This window comes from Molothrus ater, chromosome 6, assembly GCF_012460135.2.
Source record: "Molothrus ater isolate BHLD 08-10-18 breed brown headed cowbird chromosome 6, BPBGC_Mater_1.1, whole genome shotgun sequence".
NCBI lineage: Eukaryota > Metazoa > Chordata > Aves > Passeriformes > Icteridae > Molothrus > Molothrus ater.
The window spans coordinates 49,991,336-50,014,178 of record NC_050483.2 but is presented as its reverse complement, the minus strand read 5'-3'; the positions used below and the strand labels follow the sequence as shown (position 1 = coordinate 50,014,178).

General features: G+C 39.0%; 1 protein-coding gene across 7 annotated transcripts in view; it reads left to right on the top strand.

Moving 5' to 3' along the window:
- The window catches only part of BCL11B (BCL11 transcription factor B), a 97,534-nt gene extending 76,036 nt beyond the window's left edge, over positions 1-21,498 (top strand). For 3 of the 7 annotated variants that reach the window (XM_036383874.2, XM_036383877.2, XM_036383875.2), the window contains one exon: positions 14,016-16,622. In XM_036383874.2, coding sequence (XP_036239767.1) covers positions 14,016-16,027 — 2,012 coding nt within the window. In that variant the 3' untranslated portion in view covers positions 16,028-16,622. Of the gene's footprint in view, positions 1-14,015; positions 16,625-16,933 lie in introns of those variants that run through there. The other 4 variants (XM_036383876.2, XM_036383871.2, XM_036383872.2 and 1 more) reach the window with 4 other exon arrangements.
- The last annotated feature ends 1,345 nt before the right edge of the window (positions 21,499-22,843 follow it).

The following is a 22,843-nucleotide window of genomic DNA, read 5'->3' as shown; positions in this document are numbered from 1 at the left end:
AAATTGGGGCACACGAGGAACACAGGCTCAAGTGCAGGGTCTTAATCATGCAAGGTAATCCTATGAATTATTAAGCTATCTGCACACCCCTCAGAAGGGCAGGAAAAATATTAAAAAAAAAAGAAAAAAAAGAAAATGCACATAAACAGTGCTTAGGACCCAATTCAGTGATGCTCAGAGCCCAGCCTGTGCAGATCAGATTCGGTGAATCAGCTGAATCTTCTCGGAGATGATTTTTCTTTCCCTGGAAAGCTGCTCCTTAAACACAATTCACATTGGTTGTTTTTAAAAGGATTCTCCTCTGTTTGCAGCGCTGGATTTTGAACGGGCAGAGCCCCCCCCCTCCGGTCCTCCGCCCCCACCCCCTTCTGTTGCTGCTTTAAAGAGCTGTGCTTATAGGGATTTTGCAGCTCTCCGTGTGTTATTAGAAAACGTGTGGCTGGGACGGTTAAAATGGGAGTGCTACTGTATGCAAGAGCAATGTTCACTGTAAGCAATCCAAGGAAATCCTGCCAAGGCAGTATATGAACAGCAGCCAAACAAAACACAGGCGCCTTTCCAGTGAAAACCAGCACACTTCTGCAAATAGAGGAAAAATTGACTTTCTGATTTGGAGTGTTTCTACAACTAAGAAGAATTACTACAGTGATTGTTCTAAAAATATTTTTAAGCAGCACATTCTCCAAGGGGTTGGGATGCTTAACATTGTTTAATTATACTACTCTTAGGTGACCAATCTGGATTGTATAGAAATAAAATATGAGGTTTTTAGGACGTTCTTTTTTAGCCAAGATCAGGATTATTATTTAAGGGGCAAAAGTTGTATTTTTATCTTTGCACTTCAAGAAGTATGATTGGAGATTCATCTTTTGCAACTTCATAGCCATAGATTGCAATTTAACTGCTTTATCTAGAGCAACCCTCAAGATCCCTACCTCTGTAATTAATGGGTTTTATATTTCATCTGAGTATTTTACACCTTCCTCCTTCCCTTGTTCCCCCCCCCCCCCCCTTGTACCCCCTCCCCATTTAGGCTTTTAGAGCTTCTGTTCATTTTCCTTCTTTGTTCACTCAGGCTGGATTTTCCTTCGCAGGACTTCTGAGTCCTGTAGGAACCCTTTAGTGTAGATGTGTCTGCAAACATTCTGGCATTCAAAAATTTCCATAATGATGGAAATTGAATGGAATTCCACAAATTTGTGTATTTTCAAGAATAAATATGTTATTAAGAATTCTTTTGCTAGTCGCAACAGAATTCTTAAAAATGGAGTTTAAGAATGCAGTTTATCTAAAGTGGGCTAAAGAAATAGGACAGACCTAGGGTGAATTGCTATTTTCCTTTTTTTATTTTCAAAAATCAACATAATATCAGCAGAAGAAAAAGCAACAGAATTGCCAAGGATTAATTTCAGTTTATGTATTTCTTATATTTCAACTGTTTTTCCTTTTAACTAAAGGTACATAAGATACTTTACTATCTGTGTCTCCATTTATTCCTCTAAAATATTTACAGCTGAGTTCTTTAGGCTTGCAGCTGCTGTGAAATCAGTTATCTTCTTTTAACTACATCACCACAACCAGATTTATCCCTACACTGAAGACAGTGTCTTGAGACTAACAAATCCCAGTGTGGAACAAGACTTGCTTCCAGAGCCCATTGAAGCCAGTGGAAAGATTCATATTGACTTTGGTGGGCTTTGCATTGGGATATTAAACATTCATTTAATCTTCTCTTTTTTTTTTTTTTTTAATTTAACTATTCATTCTAAGAGTGACAGACCTCGCTTTAAACAAATTTTAAAGTCACCCTAATTTAGTAAATTAACTTGGGCTGTGTTTACCATTCAGACAAAACTGAGGTGAAACTGTAGCACATACTCCTCCCGTGGTACGATCATGGGTTTGAAGGTCTAGTTTAAGTAGCTAAGGAAGGATGGACCTCTGCCCTGTCCAGAGCTGCCCTTTTCCTTTTTGCATAATGCTGTACTCATAGCCATCTAACAGAGACAAAATAATATATTTATACATGTATAAACACACATATATGCATACGCACACACATACATATAGATATGTGTATGCATATGAAAATAAAAGAAAGCTTGAAGATGTAATCATTTCTGCCTTGACTGTGAAGGATATCGTCCTCTGTGTTCAAATTAGGACAGGGAAGTCGTGGCATATGTTGTGTCAAGGCACAGAGTGCAGTTCTGTGTCTTTAAATCTTGATGCATAGCAGTGAAACCAGGTGAGGTCTGGCCCCAGGTGCTGGCTGCTGCATGCATTGTTGAACAATTTTTAAAGGATGCAGATTGGGTGGTTGGAGGAGGAAAAAGGATGTCTTTTTCTAAATACATTTTTTTCCCCATGAAATATGTTTTACGTTTAATGAAATGATTAAAAAATTATCGACTTAAGCTTCATACATTCCTCTAATAACAGCTCTATATAATCTAGGCCTGACCTGGCTCTCACTGAGGAGCAGCACTGGTTGTCATGCAGCCCCAGTTATGCCAGACAGAGGGAAGATTTTGTTGAGATCATGCAACTCATTTCACTGGTGGTTGTACATGCATGCTGAATTAAGGATCCTTCACAGAATTATTTAGAAGGGGAAGCTTGGATGCTGAAGAGGTGCTCCAAGGACAGCTTCTGCTTTCCTTGTCTGCACATTGAGAACCTACATGGCTTGAAAAACTGCTCCATAGCAAAGTATTTTCCTTCATTCCTTTCAATGTAAATCCAGTTTTAAATAATTTTACATTCAAGAGAAGGGGCATAAAGGTAAATTTGCAGATAATTTGGGTAGTGGCCTGTATTGAAGGTGTGTGGCTTCTAAAACCTAATTAGAGGTGTAATTTGTTGCAGGCAAAAATTATTGATACACAAGGAAGGTTTTATTCAGAGACATCTGTAGGTTGGCAGCTGTGCCAGCCATGTCTGTTCTTCTAAGTAACGGAAGCCACACAGCCGGGAATAGCAACGTTTTAGTGACAAGTGTTGAGAATATTGGTTGAATTGCACTATGAAAATATTTTCATTATTTTTATTATTACTGTTCTGCAAGAGGGTTTGAGGTATGTGCCTGCCTGTGTCTGCATTCGTGAGCAGATGAGCTGGAAAGGGAGGGCTGTTATTTTTGTTTTTTTTTTCAATCACACCTCCTTAGCATTTTGTACATATCAGCATTCTAGCCGAGCGATTTGCTAATTGCACTGGAAGACCCACTTTAAATTCAGGAATACTGAAACTTTGAAACTGTAACATTTTGACTGGCGAGAATGACCAGTCTTCTTTTCTCTTTCACAGTGAGCTAGTTGAAGGAAGCTGGCATTGTCGCAGAGTGAAAGCTCTGCAGAAGTGCCGCAGGTTTTTCATATGGAAATGTGAAATAATGGGGTGATTAAATAGAGCTGTATATTAAAGTACATCTGACATTAGAATTAGCATAATGTGCTCTAGCCCTAGGCTGAGTACTTTATTTGCCATCTGCGTCGGACCAAAATCCCCTGGGGAAGCGCTAAAATATTCTGAATAAACTCAGCCCGAGTTCTTATTGAGAGTAAAATACCATTTGTGGCACGTCGTATTGATTCGTCTTAATTGCGGTGCAGAAAAGAACATTCAGTTGCTGATGACTTTTGTACTCTGTGACAAGTCGGCTGGAGTTATTCTAACACTGCAGTTGGTTAACCTGAACAGACTGTCGTGCTCAGAGAAGGAGAAAACCTTATCTTCAGTAGCATAAACTATAGTATCATCTCCTGGCTTTGCTCCTTTCTATCTTGATGGAGTGTCTTTTTTTAAAAAAATTATTATTATTATTATTCCCTGAAAACAGCAGCCAACAAACTGGAGGGAAAATGGAGCTTCATTGCATCAATCCAAGAAAATTCACATTCTTACCTAGTTATTCTCTGCAGTTTCCCTCCTTACACTTCCACCCCCATATCTTTAAAAAAAAAAATCCAGGAACATCTGACCAGCTTTCATCTAAAGGAGTGAAAATCAGTGGAACTTGTCCTTGAGGATCCATCTCCAGAACCATTAGTTCAAGAGATTTATTATGTATATTCTGTAAAAAGCTGTGGCTTCTCCTGTGCATAAGCCTACAGTCTTAGCTGGCTGTAATGGTTTGATTTTTGTCAACTCTCTGCTCAAATAGGTTGCTGAATACCTTTGAAAAAGTGCTTATAACATGCATAAAAGATAAATATTTCATCTGAAGGAAAATACTTTGATGCTCCATGCAATTCTCTAACATTCATAAGGTCCAGTTTTTACCCTATAATTGCCTATCATTATACACAATTTACATATTCAAACATTCTCTACAAACCTTAGTCTAGCATGTTTTTATTACAAATTCAGATCAAGGGAATAACCTTTAACTTCAGAGACAAATGAGACAAATTTACAAGTGCATGTCTGCTGTTTTCTTGTGTTTTATAAATCCCTGCAGACCTGAACACTTTTGCTATAACGCCACTCAGAACAATATACATATATTACTACTTGTTTGTAGTGCTTCGGTAATGAGTCCCCTTTGTATTAGATAACCTATATAATTCAGCATCTAGGCCCTCCATAACGTCAATTATCTCCTCATAGCTAAATGTACATTCCATTAAAACAAGATTTAAAGCCTTTACAATACTTCTTTGGCTTGAATGTGGAGATTTTGTGGATTTAAAGAAGCAGAGATGGGAGTTAGCATTTGTTAAAGAAGCAATGAATTAAAACAAAAATGCTATTTTATTTAGTAACTATGAATAGACACCTAATACCCTTAAGAAATAGTTGTAGTAAAACAGACAGAAGTACTCCTGGGGAAAAAAATCCCAGGAAAATTTGTTTTCACCCTTTGGCTTTTTTTATTGTTTTCTAATTTACTCTTTGTTTCTCCATTATATGACATGGACAATTTCCTTCATGTACCCTCCATTTAGTTCCTATTCAGATTACTGAGAATTCTTGACTGTAAGATGAGAAAATGGCACCTTAGAAGTCTGTGGGAAAAAAAAAAATCCCAGCACTTGCCAGTTTTCAAACAAAACTGCTTACAGGACACCAATTTAAAGGGAAGCTGCTGGCATATTTCATATGTTGCAGAAGACTGACATTATTTCAAATGCATTTGAATACCTTATGCAAAGAAAAGGCCTAAAAGTGTCCTTGAGCAGTACAAGGGTTTTTCATGAGTGCTGTAAATGGGATCCTATATATTAAACCACGAGCCACGGGTAGTCCTACGGTCTTTTAATATCACGAGTGGGTACGATGCCCCTCTGTATCATTGTCCCCATTTTAGCTGTTAGTTTTCACTTATTTTATGCTGCAGGTTTGTAAAACATCTGTTCAGTCTGCTAGTTGATGTTTTAGGTTCAAAGAAACTATCTAAAAGACACAAAGCTGTTTAGATGCTAAAGGTGGAGTTAGTTGAAACTGTTGTATCACAAAGGGCTAATTTAAAAGTTAACTCATTCACTATTGATCTTTTAATATTGATTTTCCTGTTTGCTCCTTACTTTTCACACTTCTCCTTTCCTCTGCTTTATAAATTGCCTTTGCATTTTAGATTTAACACCAATTAGGGGAAGGTGTTCAGAGATGACAAACATGTTTTTTATCTTCCATTTAAATGGTGCTTCTGGGTAAAAATCCCTGTGTCACAAATTCCAACTTCTGCAACCCATTTTTCTTTCCTTTTCTGCACTAAGTAAAAGCATTTCTTATACTTCTGTAGGCTGAACATTAACTTCCAGTAAGCCAGAAGGTCTTTTAAGGAATGAGAAATTGGACATCCAGAAGGAAGTTGCCCAAAATGCCTATTGACATTTTATACCTAAAAATATAATATGACCATTTTGTAATGCACTAGAAATTAAACTGAGCTGTGCATTTGGTTCATTTATGTGAATCTGGCAGTCCAGATCTGAGGTATGATTAAGTCTCACAGAAAATGGGACCATTGAACGCAAGCTGCTTCAGCCAAAGGTTGCCCATGTCCATTAAGAAGCAGGAAGCATCTGTTTGTGTTATGCATGGCTGTAGTCTGCCTGCAGCCTCCTCCTTTTTTATAAGCCTAAATGCCAGAGAGGACATATAATATGCTTCTGGGGAAAGTTCAGTGAAAAAAACCAAATGAATTGCAACTTGGTATATTTATGTAAGTCTAGTTAAGATCCTCGTTAGTGACAGCCTGGTATGGTTTATCTGGAAAAATTTGAAAATGTCTGCATTGGTGATCATCACAGCTACTTTGAATTCATAGCAGGGTAATTCAAATCAGAGTTTGGCAAGGTGTATCAGCTTGATATCGCTAAGACTTTCAAGGATTCATGCACTTTGTTCTTGGAGTTCCAAAAGGTTGGCTGTAGATAGCATGAGAGTCTGACTTCTCAACTCTCTATTGGTAATAAATTCATTTGGTTTTCCCATAATTTAATAAAATATTTAATTTGGTAAAATAGAAATTTATTATTACAAGAGTGACAAACAGATCATTTGCAGTTTTGCCTAATAGGAAAAAACCATTGCTGTAATGGCTTCAGAAAATAAAATAGTTTTCCAAAACTGGGGTAGCACTTAATCCACCAAAACTAGAGCTTGGCAATTGACTTTAGCACAGGAAGAATTAATAGTACATTGCTAACAGTAGTGTAATATTAATATTTATTAATATTTGTGTCAACCAGTACTACTGTAGATATTTTCCAACAGGTAGAAAATGCTCTCAAGAATATTCACATCACTAATCAAAACCAGTGGAGGGTATGATAGGGTCTTGTGGGGTGTGTAGGTTCTCTTGGCATAGAGCTTCTTGCATAATCTCTGTTGAGAGCTTGCAGTCTCACTAGTCAAGGTAGAAAGTGGATGGGGAAAGCTGTAAAACATACAGGCAGTGTGTAGGAGAAGAATACTGCATGAAGTCGTGATTTTTCTTGTGTTGAAGATGGCACTGGAGGAGATAGGCTATCAAGAGACAAGGTAGGAAAAGAGAACAGGGCCTTGTATGGGAGGAAATAGGATTCTGTAGCTGAGAAGCAACACCTCACGATTACTTCTTTCTTCAGACACCCCTGAGTTTCCATCCACCTCTTAAAAACATTTCATTTTTGTTTCCTTGTCACATTCTTTCCTCTCACTGGTCTCATCCTGAGATTCTCCATTTCCAGATGATGACAGGCCCTGTGGCCCCTCATGCTTGAGCTTTTACACCTAAACCTTCATCTACTCTTCTTGACTGAGATGCACTTCAGGTTGGCTGAGATTTACAGGAGACCAGGGCTGTTTATCTGAGCATAGAATTGGAGGTGCGTGGGCTGTGAGACTGCAGGCGACTTGTTAAGTCATAAAATACCAACTTTAGGTTCCAATTGACACTAACTTTATGAACTGTTGGTGATAGTCCCTGTAACCCTCAGCAGGATGTGCTGCAAGACTCTCTTGAGGCCTTTCTTTAGATGAGGCAGTATAGGGATGGATGAACTGTGTTAACTCTGGGGATGGAGCTGTGCTTGATTTTCATCTTCAGTTCTTGCTGCCATCAAAACAGAATTAATATTAAGAGAAGTGGAAAGAGATATGGGACCTTTGTGTCTGTTGTTTAAAGCTAGTGATTGGCATTGGACTGGCAGGGGTGATTCACACCCAGACTTGGACCTTACTTTACATTTCTGTCTTAATTTTTATTGAGACTGTCAGTCCTTCTGAAATTGTGGTAGCAGCACTTCCAAACAGCTCTGTGAATGCAGGGAGGGAGGGCAAAACTCTCAGTATTGTGTCTGCTCAGATAATGTTTATTCTATTTTAAACATTGGTAGAATAAAAGTTCTTGCTAACTTGGAAAATTTAAAGTTATAATATGGCTTATAAAACCCCTTCAGCACAAATACTGAATACTATACTCAATATATTAGAGATATTTTTGCAGACCCAACCAAGCACTAAGCATGAACTGATATAGGTCACATAGCAGATCAGCACTGCAGACACCTGAATAACATTTGGCCCTTGTCTGGGTGATCTGTCAAACCACTTATGATGATATATTTTTTTCACCATGCAGCACTAAATATTTCCAGTATTTAATGCCCTTCTCTTTAATGTCAGCTGGTCTTATAAGGAGACTTGTTAAAATTGTGTTCTCAATTATGGCATTTTAATTTAATAATAATTCAATTAAAGGTGTGTTTTTTATGGAGCATCCATGCTACCTTTATTGTTATTATTAGGGTAACCATCATAATAACAAGGAGTAATTATTTAAATGTTCATTAAAAATCAAGTGGTGGAGAAGAGAGTAATATTGGAGGAAAGCTTGCAGGAACCTGATACATGTCTGTTTCTGAGTGCTACAATAAAAGGTGTCCTTTCTTTAAAGCTTGCAAGTTTCCACTTTTCCTGAACTTCTAAAGGTGCAGTAAACCAACATTAAAATTCCTTAACATTTTTATTGCTGCTGTTGTAACTTTGTAAAATGGAACCAGAAACATTATCTGGAAAGTACTGCTAGAGGTAAGGAATGGCAGTGGTTATATGGACCTGACTGCAGGTCTCACTGCAGTCCTGGCAGGGGTTATGGGTGGGTGATTAAAATGAGGGCGAGTTCATTCCCTGTTACCGCTAATGGAATTATTCAGGCATGCTGAGGGGAGGATTCATAAGGCACTGGATGTCACTGTAGCTCAGCAGAAAATAATGAATTCTCAACAGTTCTTATCTCACACTGATTATTGTTTGATGGTATCCAGAATAACTGAAGATATTTTGAGGGAAATTTTTATCTCCAGGGTAAAGGCGCTCAGCATTCAGGGTACATATAAAGTTATGTACCAACTGAGCAAGGAAGATCTGCATATCACTAAAGGATGCAAGTCAGACTGCAGGGGACAGATAAGTCAGGGATTCAGGCTGACTGGTGCAGTGGGGTGGATGTCTACAGACCCAGTCTAGTCTTGTTCTGACCTGTGTTTTCTCACTGTCTCCTGTAAGGGCAGAATTTGGGAGGCAGGGTCTGAATTCAGCTTTGTTTAGAGCTGTTCATGAAAGAGAAAAAGGCTCCTTATTGCATTGACATTTTGAACGGAACATAATCTGTCATGCACTAATCAAGGGAACACATTTTAATATTTCTGGAAAAGACCATTTTTTGTCATAATATGCAGAAAAGGCAACAGTGTTCAATAAGTTCAAAGTTTATAATGACCTGGTTTAGGAGAAGATACTAGAGAGATTTTTAATCTCCCAGGTAAAAATACAGCAAGATCCAGTTGCTGGGAGCTGAACTCAGCAATTTGAATCGGAAAGACAGCTTTCTTTTTCATACTGAAAACAGTCAACGTGGCCACTGACTGCTCCAATACAAAGTGAATTCTCCCTCAACATTTCCGAATCAAATTGGGAGAAGGGGATGCTAAAAGACACAAAGCGGTTTCAGCTGCAAATCCTTGGGTTGGATGATAACTGTGAGGTGCAGACTAACTTGTTTCCTGTGTTTTGCATGTACATCTGGGTAGGACAATATATTAAGATCTTAAATTGCAGGAAGAAAGATTTAGATTAGGCAGTTGGGGAATCTTAATGATGGTAAAGGAGAGAAGGAATGAGGTAGACTTTAAAAAGATTGTAGGCTCTCCATTTGGTGGCCTTTGAAGCAGGATATTGGAGCAGCTGGCATAGATATGAATAGCTTCATAGATATGGACATGTGGTGACAGGACAAAGAGGGAACTAAAAGAAAGTAGGTTTAGATAAGATATTAGGAATAAAATTCTTTACTATGAGGTTGGTGAGACACAGGAACAGGTTACCCAGAGAAGTTACAAATGTCCTATCCCTGGAAGTGTTCAAGGCTAGGCTGGATGGAAATCTGAGCAACCTGATCTAGTGAAAGATGTCCCTGCCCATGACAGAAGGGCTGGAACTGGATGAACTTTGAGGTCCCTTCCAATCCAAACCATTCTCTCACTCTGTTTTCCTTTGGGTCAGGAATTGGATGAGGCTAAACCTTAGGGTTTATCCCAGTCCTCTCATTCTTTAATTTCACAATCCCTCCTAACCTTTTAATGGTATTTCTGAATACCTGAAATACCATTTCAGTAGGTCTTAGTAGGATTGAGCCCTACAAACCTCTGTCGTGTCTAAACTGGCAGCATTTGTTTGGCTTTACTGTAACCTAGAAGCTACAATTGATTGCTCAGGAGCTGTGACCTGGATGTCTCATCTCTGTACATACACATATCTATGAACTACTGTAAAAATAAATTATACTTCAGCTCTCAGCCCTGAAATTCAAGCCTAGTTACAGACTGTAGGATTGAAACCATGTGCAATTCATTGAGCAGTATTAATGAAGTCTTGGCTTGTGTTTGACTCTAAGCACATGAATAATTTCATCACTATCCAACAGAGCACTTCAGCCTATGCTTAAGTTTCACTGATGTTGATTACTCACATGCTCAAAGTGAAGCACATGCTAAAGTGATAAAGACTGCATATGGCAAAGACTATATAGGTAGTTGTCATAAAGTGGGTATTTAGACAGACTTCAGTGCAGGTGGCAAGGGATTAAGATAGCTATATATCAAAAATAGCCTTATAACAAAGACTTTTGTAGTGTAGGTGCCTTATTAAATATAAGGCTCATTCTTGAGCAGTACATGGTTGTTTCTGGGCATGTTTAAAATATTTAGCAAGTTTTTGAACATAAAAAATGTTCGGAGTGGATCTTCAAAGACTTTTTGACATTGTTCTGTTCTTAAAAGTGAGCATCTACACTGCTCAGGGCAACTTTTAGGCAAGATAACCAAAAGTGATAATATGGTAATTAATTTTTTTTTCTATTTTTTTTAAAGAGGGAGTCTGGGGAGAGTCTTTGAGGGCTGTAAAATATATATATACATAGGTATGCATATATGAACATTCATGAATCAGTCAGAGATTAGTAGCTGGGTAGCCTGCAGTCAATTTTGCTGTTGAGCTGAGGTCTCCTGAAGAGGAGCCCTGAGGGACATGAAAGCTAAACAAAACAAACAAGGGAGAGAAGACCTATGGCTGCTAGCATATAAATCTCAGGTCACTAGTAGCACTAATTTTGTCTTTTTGAAAGAAAACTATAAAGGTAGGGACTCACTTTCCCCTCTTGAATTTCATGGAAGTGAAATTTTGGAGGGCAAAACAAACCAAAATATCTTAGTTCCATGTAACATGTAATAGCAAGCATCCAGCCAGCTGCCATTTTGAGGGTAATTTTTTTAATCAGCCATTTCAGTTTTAGGTTGGCCTTGATCCTCAGCCTGCTCAGGAATTTTCCTTCTTGAGTATGTGCCTTTTCTGAAGTAAACATGTTGCTGTTGTTGTCGCCTAATACACAGCTGCTTTCTTCCTCCTGTCAGTTCTTGAGCTAAGCAAAGAGAATGCATGCACATACACAGACACTCAGTCACTTTATTTTTTTAAAGAAAAAAACTCCACAACAAAAAAAGAGTGCATGCTGTGACTTTAAAAATGAAAGAATTGAACAGCTGTGGGTAATAAATCGATTAATTAGAGTGGATAAAGTGAAGGTGAAGGGTGCAGAGCACTCTTTAATTTGAAGATATATGACCTTGTAAGATGCTGCACTTCATTTGCTATTAGATCACACTTCGGAAGGGGCTTTATTAAAATCTATTCTAGGGTGAGCTGAGGTAAAACATATTGTTTAAAAAAGCTTTTGACAGAGTATGTTATATACTTTAGTCTGCTTCAGTGATTTCTGTCACTTTTTATACTACACATGTTGCTGTGCAAGAAAAGTTAAAGGTCTAGACATTTTCATAATATTTCTGTAAGAAACAGAAATTTAAATATTTGAAGTAATAATGGGAGCATTTACTGTTGCTTTGGCTGCAAAGCTGACATAAAACTTCCTAACAGCTTCAGTGCTGAGTAGATTTTTAAGGGATAATGCATCAGTTCCTTTCCATGTTTGTATGTGCCTCTCATTAATGTCAATAGCAGTTATAGGAACTTTTTTCGAAGCCAAGGGCAGTAACCAAACTTGTTTTTTTTTTTCCAATAGTGATTGTGATAGTGATAGAAATTAATCAAAGCAACTGTGTCTGGCCCATACAAACACAGAGTGTGGGGCCAGGGCATGGGGGCCACATCAGCCAGGCAGAAATATCTACTGTATTGTGTACATTTTTTATTGGCTGTGAAGAGACAGCTTCAGTAAATCAGGGTTTGAAGCTGCTATCCACAGCAATAGCCCTACTAAATCAATAAGTGCATGAAGATTTGCACCACATTTATCACCTACCTTTGTAAATATGTCTCAATCTGATACATGCTTTTTCCTTTATGCTGTTATGGATGCACATTGGTTGATAAGATTAAATAAACTGACAGGCTGATAAGTAGGCAGATAATCTTCTAGCCTCCTTGTCTAAGGTTTTGTAGGTTTTGTCAGCAGCAGTCATTCCTGCAACAGCCAGAAGAGGGGAATTCAATCAGATTCTCTTGATGTGCCCAAGTTCAAATGTTTGTTTTTTGTTTTTTGGGATTTTTTTGGTCTCCTATGAGTCATTCCTCTTTACAAGGTAGTTTTGATAATATGTTTCTGTTCACTTTATAAACACTTTAATTTTCAAGCTCATGCAACAGGCTTTTGGGATGGCAGCGCCCCTTCCAAAACGGGTCTGTTAGCTCAGCTTTGGATTTGAGCTCCCATGGAGGGGCTGAATCAGGCATTGCTTGGGTCCTGGTTCCATCATGGGTCAGAAAGGAAGCTTGGTTCAAGTATTGAGCTTTCAGGAAGTTTAGTGCCTTTAGGTTCAGCGTGGCCATTGCTAGACAAGACATGTGCTATCATAAACAAACAAGCAAGCAAGGAATTAATTTTTGATTTTCCAAAATGGTCAGTTTTTTTTCAGGAAACCTCCCACTCATTTAAAAACAAACAACAAAACAAATCCTGGATCATGATTTTCAAGTTGACACATATTTATGGATTTATCAGAGTCTTGGAGAGGCATTGGAAAAAGGAAGGGGACAAGGAGGGAAGTGCTTTTTGCAGATACCACATAGTTTACATTGTGCCCAGGACCGGAATTTTCTAGCTAGCAAAATTATGACTGTGATGCAGACTTGTCCACACCTGTCCTTTATGTAAAGCTGAATCAAAGTTAAAGGAATGCTTTCCACCTTTATGCTGTTGTTCCAAGAGGCTAGAAAAGCAAACAGAACAGTGTTTTTGGCTCTGGTGAGCATTTCTGCATTGGAGGGCAGGCTCAGGCTCAGAAATTCTTGGGACCCGGTTCAAGCATGGCCCGACATTTGTTACTGTTAATTGCAACTGTGCTGTCGGCTTTGATTACCGGATGTTTCATTTGAGTGGCTTCTTGGTGTTTTGGCAAAAAGAACGTCAAAGTGGTTTATGCAAGGGTATGTTTTCCAAGCTCCTGTTGACTTGAATAGGACTTTTGTGGCTAAATAGCTACATAATATTTTAAAAATGGAAGTGCTGGCATGACTTATAAATTAAGCATGCATAAATTAAATTCAGCAAGATCTCAGGGGACTGCTGGATGAAGTATATAAAGTGAGAGAGTGAAAATGACACTGAAGGTCCTTACAGGTGCCTTGTAAAACCTACCACACCGCATTTTTCTCGGTTTTTGTCTGTAGTCATAAATCCCTTGAAACAAATTCCCGTTTGTGGAATAAACACATGAAAGGATTTGGATCCTTACACATCATAAAAAAAGGTTTTATTTGCAAATTAGAGCATGTAAACGTATATAGCACAAATGTGTATGCGTGATATTTGTCATACATGTTAAGTGAATAAGTGTGGTGAGTAAATGCGCTGTTCAACAATTTATATCAGTCAATACGTTGCAATTAAATCCTTCTTTCAGAAATGCCAAGGAGGAAGCGTGTTAACAAAATTAAGTGAATGCCAACTGTATTTAAATGTTCTCCGCTGTATTATTTTTTAAGTGTTCTTTCTGTTTTTTCTTTTATAGGTAAAGATGAGCCTTCAAGCTATATTTGCACAACATGCAAGCAGCCTTTTAATAGCGCTTGGTTCTTGCTTCAGCATGCCCAGAACACACATGGATTCCGCATCTACCTGGAAACAAGCCCTTCAAACAGTTCCCTTACTCCACGCATCACCATCCCTCCTCCTCTGGGACCGGAGACTGTTGCACAGTCCCCGCTGATGAATTTTCTTGGAGACAACAACCCCTTCAACCTTTTGCGCATGACAGGACCCATCCTGCGTGAACACCCTGGCTTTGGTGAGGGTCGGCTCCCAAACACGCCTCCGCTGTTCAGCCCACCGCCTCGTCATCATCTGGATCCACATCGCCTTAGTGCCGAAGAAATGGGGTTAGTTGCCCAGCATCCCAGTGCCTTTGACAGAGTTATGCGTTTAAACCCCATGGCAATTGAGTCCCCAGCGATGGATTTCTCCAGAAGGCTTCGAGAGCTGGCAGGAAACAGTTCCACCCCTCCGCCAGTCTCACCCAGTCGCACCAACCCTATGCATCGTCTGTTGAATCCTTTCCAGCCGAGTCCTAAATCACCTTTTTTGAGCACCCCGCCACTGCCCCCCATGCCCCCCAGCAGCACTACGCCTCCCCAGCCTCAGGCCAAGAGCAAGTCCTGTGAATTTTGTGGGAAAACATTCAAGTTCCAGAGTAACCTTATCGTGCACCGGCGAAGTCACACAGGAGAAAAACCCTACAAGTGTCAGCTCTGTGACCATGCTTGCTCCCAGGCCAGCAAGCTAAAACGCCACATGAAAACGCATATGCATAAAGCTGGCTCCATGACGGGCAGGTCAGATGATGGACTGTCCACCACTAGTTCCCCTGAGCCAGGCACAAGTGAGCTCACTGGAGAAGGACTGAAATCCAGTGAGGCAGATTTCAGGAATGAGAGCGATCCTTCCCTGGGCCATGACAACGAAGAAGAGGAAGAGGAGGAGGAGGAGGAAGAGGAGCTTGAAAATGAGAGCCGGCCAGAGTCGAGCTTTAGTATGGACTCAGAGCTGAGTCGTAACCGAGAAAACGGCTCCAAGTCGCTGCCAGATGAGAAATCCCTCGTCTTGGGAAAAGTCATTGAGAATGTAAGTCTAGGTGCCATTCAGCAATATAACGACATGTTAGCTGAGAAACAGAAGAGGAGTAGCTTCATGAAAAGGTCCTCTGACCAGCGAGACTTGTGTCCTCGAGACCTCTGTCAGAGAGATCCGGGTGACGAAGACTCAGTGGTAGGAGAGCTGGACCGCACTGAGGAAGGTACGGTCAATGGAAGAAACTTTGGCCCGGGTGAACCCTTCCCAAACTTGTTCCCCCGCAAGCCAACACCTATCACGAGCCCCAGTTTAAACAATTCCTCTAAAAGAATAAAGGTAGAGAAAGATTTGGACTTGCCACCAGCAACGATAATACCTTCTGAAAACGTTTACTCCCAGTGGCTGGTAGGGTATGCAGCATCGCGGCACTTCATGAAGGATCCGTTCCTCGGATTCACAGACTCCCGACAATCCCCCTTCGCGACCTCTTCCGAGCACTCATCGGAGAACGGGAGCCTGCGTTTCTCCACTCCGCCGGGGGACATGCTGGACGGGGGGCTCTCAGGGCGCAGCGGCACGGCCAGCGGAGGCAGCACCCCCCACATCAGCGGACCCGGCCCCGGGCGACCCAGCTCGAAGGAAGGACGCAGGAGCGATACATGTGAGTACTGTGGCAAGGTCTTTAAGAACTGCAGCAATTTGACGGTTCACCGTCGGAGCCACACTGGAGAGCGGCCTTACAAATGCGAGCTCTGCAACTATGCATGTGCCCAGAGCAGTAAGCTGACGCGCCATATGAAAACGCATGGCCAGATAGGGAAGGAGGTCTACCGCTGCGACATTTGCCAGATGCCCTTCAGTGTTTACAGCACCCTGGAGAAACACATGAAAAAGTGGCATGGAGAACATTTGCTGACAAATGACGTCAAAATTGAGCAGGCAGAAAGAAGCTAAGGCCCCCCCCCCCACACCCCCCCCCCCCCAATCCCCTCCCCACCCCCACCTCCGCTAGGTTAAATTTCAGGGGTCTAGGTAACATTTTATTTGTACAGTTTAACTATTGCCAACTGAGAAGAGATGACCTAACTTGCCTCCGTAAACATAACTTAGCATAACTATGGTAAGGTGCCAGACTTTGGCACTTAAATATAACCTGTGTCTACAAAGTTCTATTAAACCCGAGGGTTGATTAAGGCAGTAAAAATTGTGGAGCCTTTTAACTGTGCAATAATTTCTGTATTTATTGGGTTTTTGTAATTTTTTGGCATGTGCAGGTACTTTTTTTATTCTTTCTGTTTAAATTTCTTTTAAAATTTTGTTGGGTATCCCTTTTTAATTTTACCCAGTCGTAGCCTGAGATTACTTGCATTGTAGGAGAGAAACATATCTTTTAAAATTATAATTTTTGGGCCGCTGCTTTGTTGAAATTTAAGCTAAGTGTGTGTAATTTCTTGTGAGGAAGCCAACATTTGAACTGAAATCTCTCTTTTTTCTTTTTTCCCTTTCTTTCTTTCTTTCTTTCTTTCTTTCTTTCTTTCTTTCTTTCTTTCTTTCTTTCTTTCTTTCTTTCTTTCTTTCTTTCTTCCTTCTTTCCTTTCTTTCTTCCTTCTTCCTTTCTTTCTTCCTTTCTTTCTTTCTTTCTTTCTTCTTTCCTTTCTTCTTTCCTTCTTTCTTTCCTTCCTTCCTTCCTTCCTTCCTTCCTTCCTTCCTTCCTTCCTTCCTTCCTTCCTTCCTTCCTTCCTTCCTTCCTTCCTTCCTTCCTTCCTTCCTTCCTTCCTTCCTTCCTTCCTTCCTTCCTTCCTTCCTTCCTTCCTTCCTTCCTTCCTTTTTTTTCTTTCCTCTTCTTAAATAACCTTGAAGATTAGGGAAAACAAAATTGTACAGCGGATAACAATCTTTAAAATTAGCACTTTCTTTTGAAATTGGATGAAATACATAGCACTGACAATGTCGCTGAAGATAGAGGCCTTTTCTAGATGGATTTCAGCACTAAAGTTATAGCAACAAAAAAGACATAGATGCAGAAGGCTGCTACACTCAAAACCCAGAAACTTTCTTAATTGTGCATTACTATAGGATAGTTTCTTCTTGTTAAAAGCTATGGCAACATAACGATGCCAGTTTGTCACTTTCTGGAGTGTTTTTCCCTCCCTCTTCCCCTCCTGTGACTCTTCCCAGAGACAATAAAAGTACATCTTGAGCATTTTAATATTATTTTCAAACCTCAGAGGAGCCAAATGCCATCTTTTGTTTTTTTTTTAAACCACAAAATCATAAATTTGAATTTAGGACATCTACTTTAGTCCATATTTGCTGTAGTTGATTATTAAAAGATAGGAAAGTGTGAATTTCTCAATGAAAAGCCTCAACTCAGGCATTTGGTTTATGAATAGAAATATTAGAACTATCTTAGATGCTGTACAGTGATGTTATTATAAAGAAGGGAAAAAATAAATTCTGGTTGATTTACCTGTCTTGGCAAGATTCTGCTCCTACTGAAGTCGGTAAGATTTTTTCCAACTTAATTAGGAACAGAATGGAATTGTATTCAGACAAAAGCATTACGACAGAGAAAAATTAAAGCAAAGAAAAATGCACCTGCTCTACTTTCAAATTCCAAATTTTTAAAAGCCTTTTTCAACTAATATTAGCAAACAGTAGACAATTATGGTTAGAGATTTTAATTATGTTGACCCGCACTTTAAATCTTTTGTTTGTGGTTAAGAGAAATATGGCTTCTCAACAAGAAATTACATCATATTCTACTTGGCCCAAAGGTGGGTTAAACTGTAAAGGAACAGCTGAGATTAAGTGTCAGTGTTGCTAAGCATGGCATTCACAATACTGGCACTATAAAGAAAAATAAATAAAAATAATTTATTGGACAGTTTTTCTACTGCCATTCAATTTGACGTGAGTGCCTTGAAAACTGATCTTCCTATTTGAGTCTCTTGAGACAAATGCAAAATGTTTTTGTGAAATGGAAAGACTTTTAAAAAAAAAGTAAAACAAGAAAAGTACATTCTTTAGAAAAAAAAAGAGCCACATTTACTTAAAAAAAAATTACTGGTTGAAGATAGTGGACATGAAAATGCCATAAGACCCAATGAAATGAAGATGTATACCCAGCACAACTTCGGACATACATTAGCTGAATTATTCTCAGCCTTTTTTTTTTTTCAGGACAACGCTGCTTAGGAAATGGAATGGAAATGATTTACTGCTGAATTAAAACTCAAATGACACAAATTACAAGTTGCTATCATTGAATGAGAAAAAAACAATTCAGGAACAACGGCTAATTTTTTTTTAAAAGTTAAATTTAGTGCACTCTGTCTTAAAATACGTTTACAGTATTGAATACATACAAGGGTAAAAAAGAAATTGTGTGTATGTGTGTTTGAGCAATCTTTTTTTTTTTCAAAGTTTGCTTAATAGGTTATTAAAAAAATGCCATAATGGCCATGTGTATATTGTTTTCTTTTGGTGACGGGGTTTTAGTATATATTATATATATTAAAATTTCTTGATTACTGTAAAAGTGGACCAGTATTTGTAATAATGGAGAATGCCTGGGCATTTTACAAAACCAGAAAGAAAAAAAAAATTTTCTTTTTTCCTTGAAAATGTTGCAGTAAAATTTAAATGGTGGGTCTATAAATTTGTTCTTGTCACTGTAACTGTAAAGTCTTGAGTTTTAGTAAATTTTTTTCTGCCTTGGGTGTTGAATTTTTATTTCAAAAATGTATAGAATCTTGTATTCGGGGATTAAAAGGTGATTGCTACACCATGTAGAAAAAGTATGTAGAAAAAAGTGCTTAATATTGTTATTGCTTTGCAGAAAAAAAAAAATCACGTTTCTGACCTGTACCTATTTTTCTCTTTTTTTCTCCCCTTCTGCCCTTCCCTTCCCCTTCTGGAATGGATATTGATATTGGTTGATTCATATGATGTAGGCACTTGCTGTATTTTTACTGAAGCTTGTAATTTTTTAACTGTACGCTTGTCCTTTTAAAGGGATTTAATGTACCTTTTTGTTAGTGAATTTGGAAATAAAAATAAAAACAAACAAACAGGCTGCCATAATATATTTTTTTAATTTGGCAGGATAAAATATTGCAAAAATAAAAAAAAATTTGTATGTGAAGTCCTTATTGTACAGGAAAAAAGGGGGTTGTTAGACGACCTTTGAGTAAAAGAAACAAAACAAAATAATTAAGTGCTTTTTTATTTTACTTTTTTTTTCTTGTTGTTGTTCACAAATGATTTTAGTTGTATATATATTTTTTTGTCAGAAATGGCCTACAAAAAAGTGCTGTTCCCACAGGGCTCTAAATAACGTCAAAGTTGCCTGGACCCCTTGCATCAAGGTTTTACCAGGTATGGTTGAACCAGGCTGGATGGATATTGCCTATTTGTGTGAAAAGAAATTCCGTTCCTGGAAAGGTGTCTGGGGTGACATCCCACAGCTTCCCTGCAGATCTGAGAGAGAGAGAGGAGATTTCTTCCCCTCCTTCCAAACAAGATGTCCAATACATCTTCCCTCTCCTGGCCAACCCCCACTCATTGCTCCTCACACCCTGCCACTGCCCTCTGGAAGAAAGTCTTTTTATAGCAAAAAGTGAGAGCTGCTGCATCACTTTGACATAAAATGGTGAAATGGCCTGCTGTTGGTACAGCTGAAATCGGGTTGAAGTAAAATTAGTCCAGGCACAGCCCTCCTCTTCCCTGTCAGAACAGGATCGACTCCGTGTACAGGTCTTGCCAGTCCATGTTATTAGCTGCTTTGCTGCTGTTCACTTCTAATTGTACATTCCATAAATTTCTGAATGTTTGAGGGACTGGGATGAAATCCTGTACCTTTTGATGTCTCTCTTCTTTGCAGTTATTTTTCTCTCTCTCTCTCTCACACTCTCTCCCTTTTGGGTCGAGGGGAAGACGTGGCAGAAGAGGCACTAATGCTTTTGTGAAGGGGAGGAGAAAATGATCACCGCTCTTGCAGAAAATGACGGTAAAACTTAAAACAAAAACAAGAAAAAAAATATGTTGCCATGCCAAGTTATTCTGCTTTCATCGGTACAGAACCACTGGAGCAATTGCAGAAGCATGGGTGTGACAGTAGGGAGAATTTGGTCCACCTTATCAGATAGATATATGCCTTCCTGGCTTGAATGTCGCACCCTTAAGTCTTCTGGACAAATTCTGTATCTCAATTAAACTGATATAAATCAGGAATTATTCATCACTCTTAGTCCTGGATTATCCAGCATAATTGAGGATGGAATGTGGTCCCTTAAAGGCACATTTTCACTTTTTGGTGAAAATACAGATCTCTGGCTTTTGTATAAATCCAGTCATGCGACAGAACTCAGAAGAATCTCTTGGACTTGCAACAGTGCAACGAAGATCAGAAGTTAACTGCACATTTTCAGTCCATAATTCATTGATTTGAGAAAGAATTTCACTTTTCATTTTATTGTAAGTTGTTTAGGAGTTTCAGTCTCACTGTCATTTTTAATTATCCAGGATAGCTAACACCAGCAGTTGTCTAATTTTGTGACTTAGATCACTGAAACTAACAATAAGTCACCCAAAAGCACAAGGGTTGTGTTTCTGCAGACTGTAGTGATACTGAAATGGCCCTCCTTTTCTTCTTGCTTAGAAGAGCCGTAGTTTACTAGGCCATAAGCACAATATAACACGGACATAGCTAGAAAGCTGCCGTAGTTCTTTTCACACTTTTAGTTTTACATTTTTTTTAAGGTTGAATATGTTACTTTTATTGTGTGTAGTCTTGCTGCCATTGAAGTCCAGAACAAAACTCCAGTTGACTCCCTGGCAACAGGACAGGTGCAGAAACCTGGTTTTGGAAAGAAAAATAGAAATTTTTAAGGAAAGGGTCAAAAAAATCAGCATTTCATCCCAGTCCTATGTAAAAGACAGTCCAAGGTTTTGTTTATCACAGGCAAACTCATTTTTATGGTGCTCTTTGTATTTTAGAACTGCAAAGCAAAGTAACATTGATTTAAGTTGTTTGCATTTGTACCGGCAAGGCAAAATATTTTTATTACCTTTTTCTATTACTTATTGTATGAGCTTTTGTTGTTTACTTGGAGGTTTTGTCTTTTACTACAAGTTTGGAACTATTTATTATTGCTTGGTATTTGTGCTCTGTTTAAAAAACGAGAGCACTTTTTTTTTTATTATGGATAAAATGTTGAGATGGCTGGAGGTCATTTCAATATGGCTTAGTGAAATATTTATTGTTCCTTTTATTCTCTGTACAAGATTTTTGGCCTCTTTTTTTTCCCCTTATTGTCACAATGTTGAGTTCAGCATGTGTCTACCATTTCATTTGTACGCTCGTTCAAAACAACGTTTGTTCCAGTTTCAAGTTATAAAAATAAATTGGACATTTGACTTGATCTCCAAATCTTGTCTTTCCTGTTTTTTTGGCACTGAAGGGTGGGAAGGGGAAAAAGAAGGGAGCAAGGGGTTGAAGCCTCAGTACAGATGATAGAGCTCCTGCCATATTTTCTGTCAGTTCTCATGGGAGTCCATCAGGAGAAAAATCTTGTTTGAGAAGGATATGTGAGAACCTGAATGATGCTAAGCAGATGCTCAAGTTCTGCTTTCATCCCTTGGACTTAAATAGAATGCAAGGTATAGCCTGAATAGAGGTCTTGACAAAAAGTGGTAGAATAATGCTTGAAACAGACACATTTCTCATACAAAATTATGCTATGTTTGGGGCCATTATCTCAGTTTTATGAAGGTGCTGAGAAGTGCTTTGCTCGTGTTTTTTTCCTTCCCTCCCCATAAATGTAACCGTATGGTGTATGCACTCAGGTTTGTTACAATGTTCTGCTTTTTGGATGCCAATGCAAATAGGGAGAACACTTACAAATTCAACTAGAACCTGAATTTGGACCACAGACTGTATTATGTGAGAAGTACCAAAATGTAACTGCAGCTAAACATCTGCTCCTCTTTCTCAGCTAGGACATGAACATGAAAAGGTAGAATTTTGCACAATTTGCATTTTGAGGATAGAGCAGACAGCTACAGGCAGTTCACTGTCCTGATGATCTTTGTCAAACCAACCTGTTAGCTAATGCATGGAAATCCTAAATAAGAGAATTGTTATTCAAACCATTACTGGAAAGCATAGGAAAGATTTGGAGTGTTGGAGACCAGATTCTGGTTTCCTGGAGGCCCTGGTCCAACAAACCATGTAACAGGCTTTTGATTCAAAGCAGGCAGGTAATTGAAATTCATTTCAAAGGAACTTCTCCTGGACTTTAAAGTATTTGGCTCAACTCAGAAGTCAGGAGGGGAAGCTAAGTGGTGTGTGCTACAGAAGAGCTCCTACAGATGGTCTCTTCCTGATCTCAGGCTCCCTGAATCTACAGTTTAAATTTAGGTATGTGTGTAAGCGCTTTGCTGGATCAAGGCTTCAGAGTGATATAAAAGTTACAGGCTTTGAAAAGTTGCACTCATGAAAAAACAGTGAAAATGAAATCAGAGCCCGACGCTGACAATTATATTGGGCAATAGTTCACGCTATAATTTCCCAAATGCCATGTTCATTTTGGATGCCTTCTGAAGTGAGCTGCAAGGGCTGTTACATTTTACTTCTAAGTTTTGTACAGTTTGCATTTGAATGGGGTGTTTTTGACACCCCATAAACATGACTTCACTCCAGCCAAGCTTTACACCACCATGTCATTTTGCCGGCTGTAAAGACGCTGCAGGCCTTGCAGATGTTGA